This window comes from Myotis brandtii, unplaced genomic scaffold (genome assembly GCF_000412655.1).
Source record: "Myotis brandtii unplaced genomic scaffold, ASM41265v1 scaffold180, whole genome shotgun sequence".
NCBI classification, from domain to species: Eukaryota; Metazoa; Chordata; class Mammalia; order Chiroptera; family Vespertilionidae; genus Myotis; species Myotis brandtii.
The window spans coordinates 704,635-705,890 of record NW_005356675.1 but is presented as its reverse complement, the minus strand read 5'-3'; the positions used below and the strand labels follow the sequence as shown (position 1 = coordinate 705,890).

The 1,256-nt window shown below is 63.1% G+C and overlaps 1 protein-coding gene across 1 annotated transcript in view; it reads right to left on the bottom strand.

The window, feature by feature from the left end:
• The window catches only part of ESPNL (espin-like), a 23,765-nt gene that overhangs the window by 18,677 nt on the left and 3,832 nt on the right, over positions 1 to 1,256 (bottom strand). The window contains exons 3-4 of the mRNA XM_014537642.1: positions 1,180 to 1,245; positions 1 to 109 (exon numbers count right to left, since the gene is read on the bottom strand). Coding sequence (XP_014393128.1) covers positions 1 to 109; positions 1,180 to 1,245 — 175 coding nt within the window. The remainder of the gene's footprint in view (positions 110 to 1,179; positions 1,246 to 1,256) is intronic.

Sequence of the window (1,256 nt, the reverse complement as noted above, 5' to 3'; positions counted from 1 at the left end):
CACGTCGGCGCCGCAGTCCTTCACCAGGAACTGGGCCAGGTGCAGGTGGCCCTCCTGGCAGGCCAGGTACAGCGGGGAGGCGCCGCTGCGTGTCCGCCGGTTCACGCTGCTGTGGGGAAGGGCGAGGTTCAGAGGGCGCTTGGCCAGGGGTCACAGGGGTGGGGGTGGGGACGGATCCAGCTGAGGACCCAGATCGAGGGGAGGGGAGGTCCGGCACTGGCCAGCTCCAGCTCCCTGACCCGCTGAGGGGTCCCAGCCAGTCACCTGTAGGCTTGCACAGGTTTCCCACCGCCCAAGGGAACCAGCTGAGGCCGGGGAAGTGGGGATGAGGGCTCTGGCTGCTGGAATCCAGCTCCGCCCACTCCCCATCAAGCTGTGCGCCTCTGGAGTTGGCCAGCAGGGGGCGCCTCAGGGTGACTAGCCCAGGGACCTGCAGTGGGCAGGTCAGTGAACTCAGAGCTGAGCCTACCCTGTAAAAGGGGACATTGTGAGCCGGACACTAGACATCCATCCCATCCATGGGCACTCGGGCCTGGCATTTGGGGCCGGTGTGAATGGACTGGAGCAGGTCCTGGGATTTCCCGAATCCCCTCTGCCTCCACCTGCTGCAGGGCCAGTGACTCGCTGCAGGGAGGGGCCACCCCCTACCCAAGGCTGACCCCTATCCCCTGGTGACACAGACTTCACCTCTGGCTCCTGCAGTGGTGCCAAGTGGGACTGTTGGCCTCTGGGGCACGGTCCTTCCCATTTGTGTGTGTGCACGTGTGCATGTGTATGTGCAACTGCATGTGTGCATATGTGTGTGTGTATGTGCATATGTGTGTGCGTATGTTTTAATGTGAAGTCTCCCAGTTTTCAAATGGCAGAAACTACTTTAAAAACTGTGGGTCTAAGAGACTCCGTGGCCAGCGTGGACACTCTGGGGAAGATCCGCAAGGCAAGTCCCAAAGGCCTTCACCAAGGGGTGGGAATGGGGGGGAGGGGCAGGAATAAGAACGCTGTTCACTGCTGAGATGCAAGGTCTCGGGAACACATGTGGGGCCGTGGGAATAGCCAGGCTTGCCCATCCCTGTGTCCTGTCCCTGTGTGCCTGCCCAACAGCTGTTCTCTGCCCCTGGGTGCAGCCTCCTCAAGGGCCAGGCCCCCAGACTGCCGACAGGAGGCGCTCCAGCCCCTCACCTGCGGTGGGCAGCCGCCAGGAGCTTCAGGCAGGTCAGGTCCCCGCTGACAGCGGCGTGGTGCAGCCACAGGGCCCC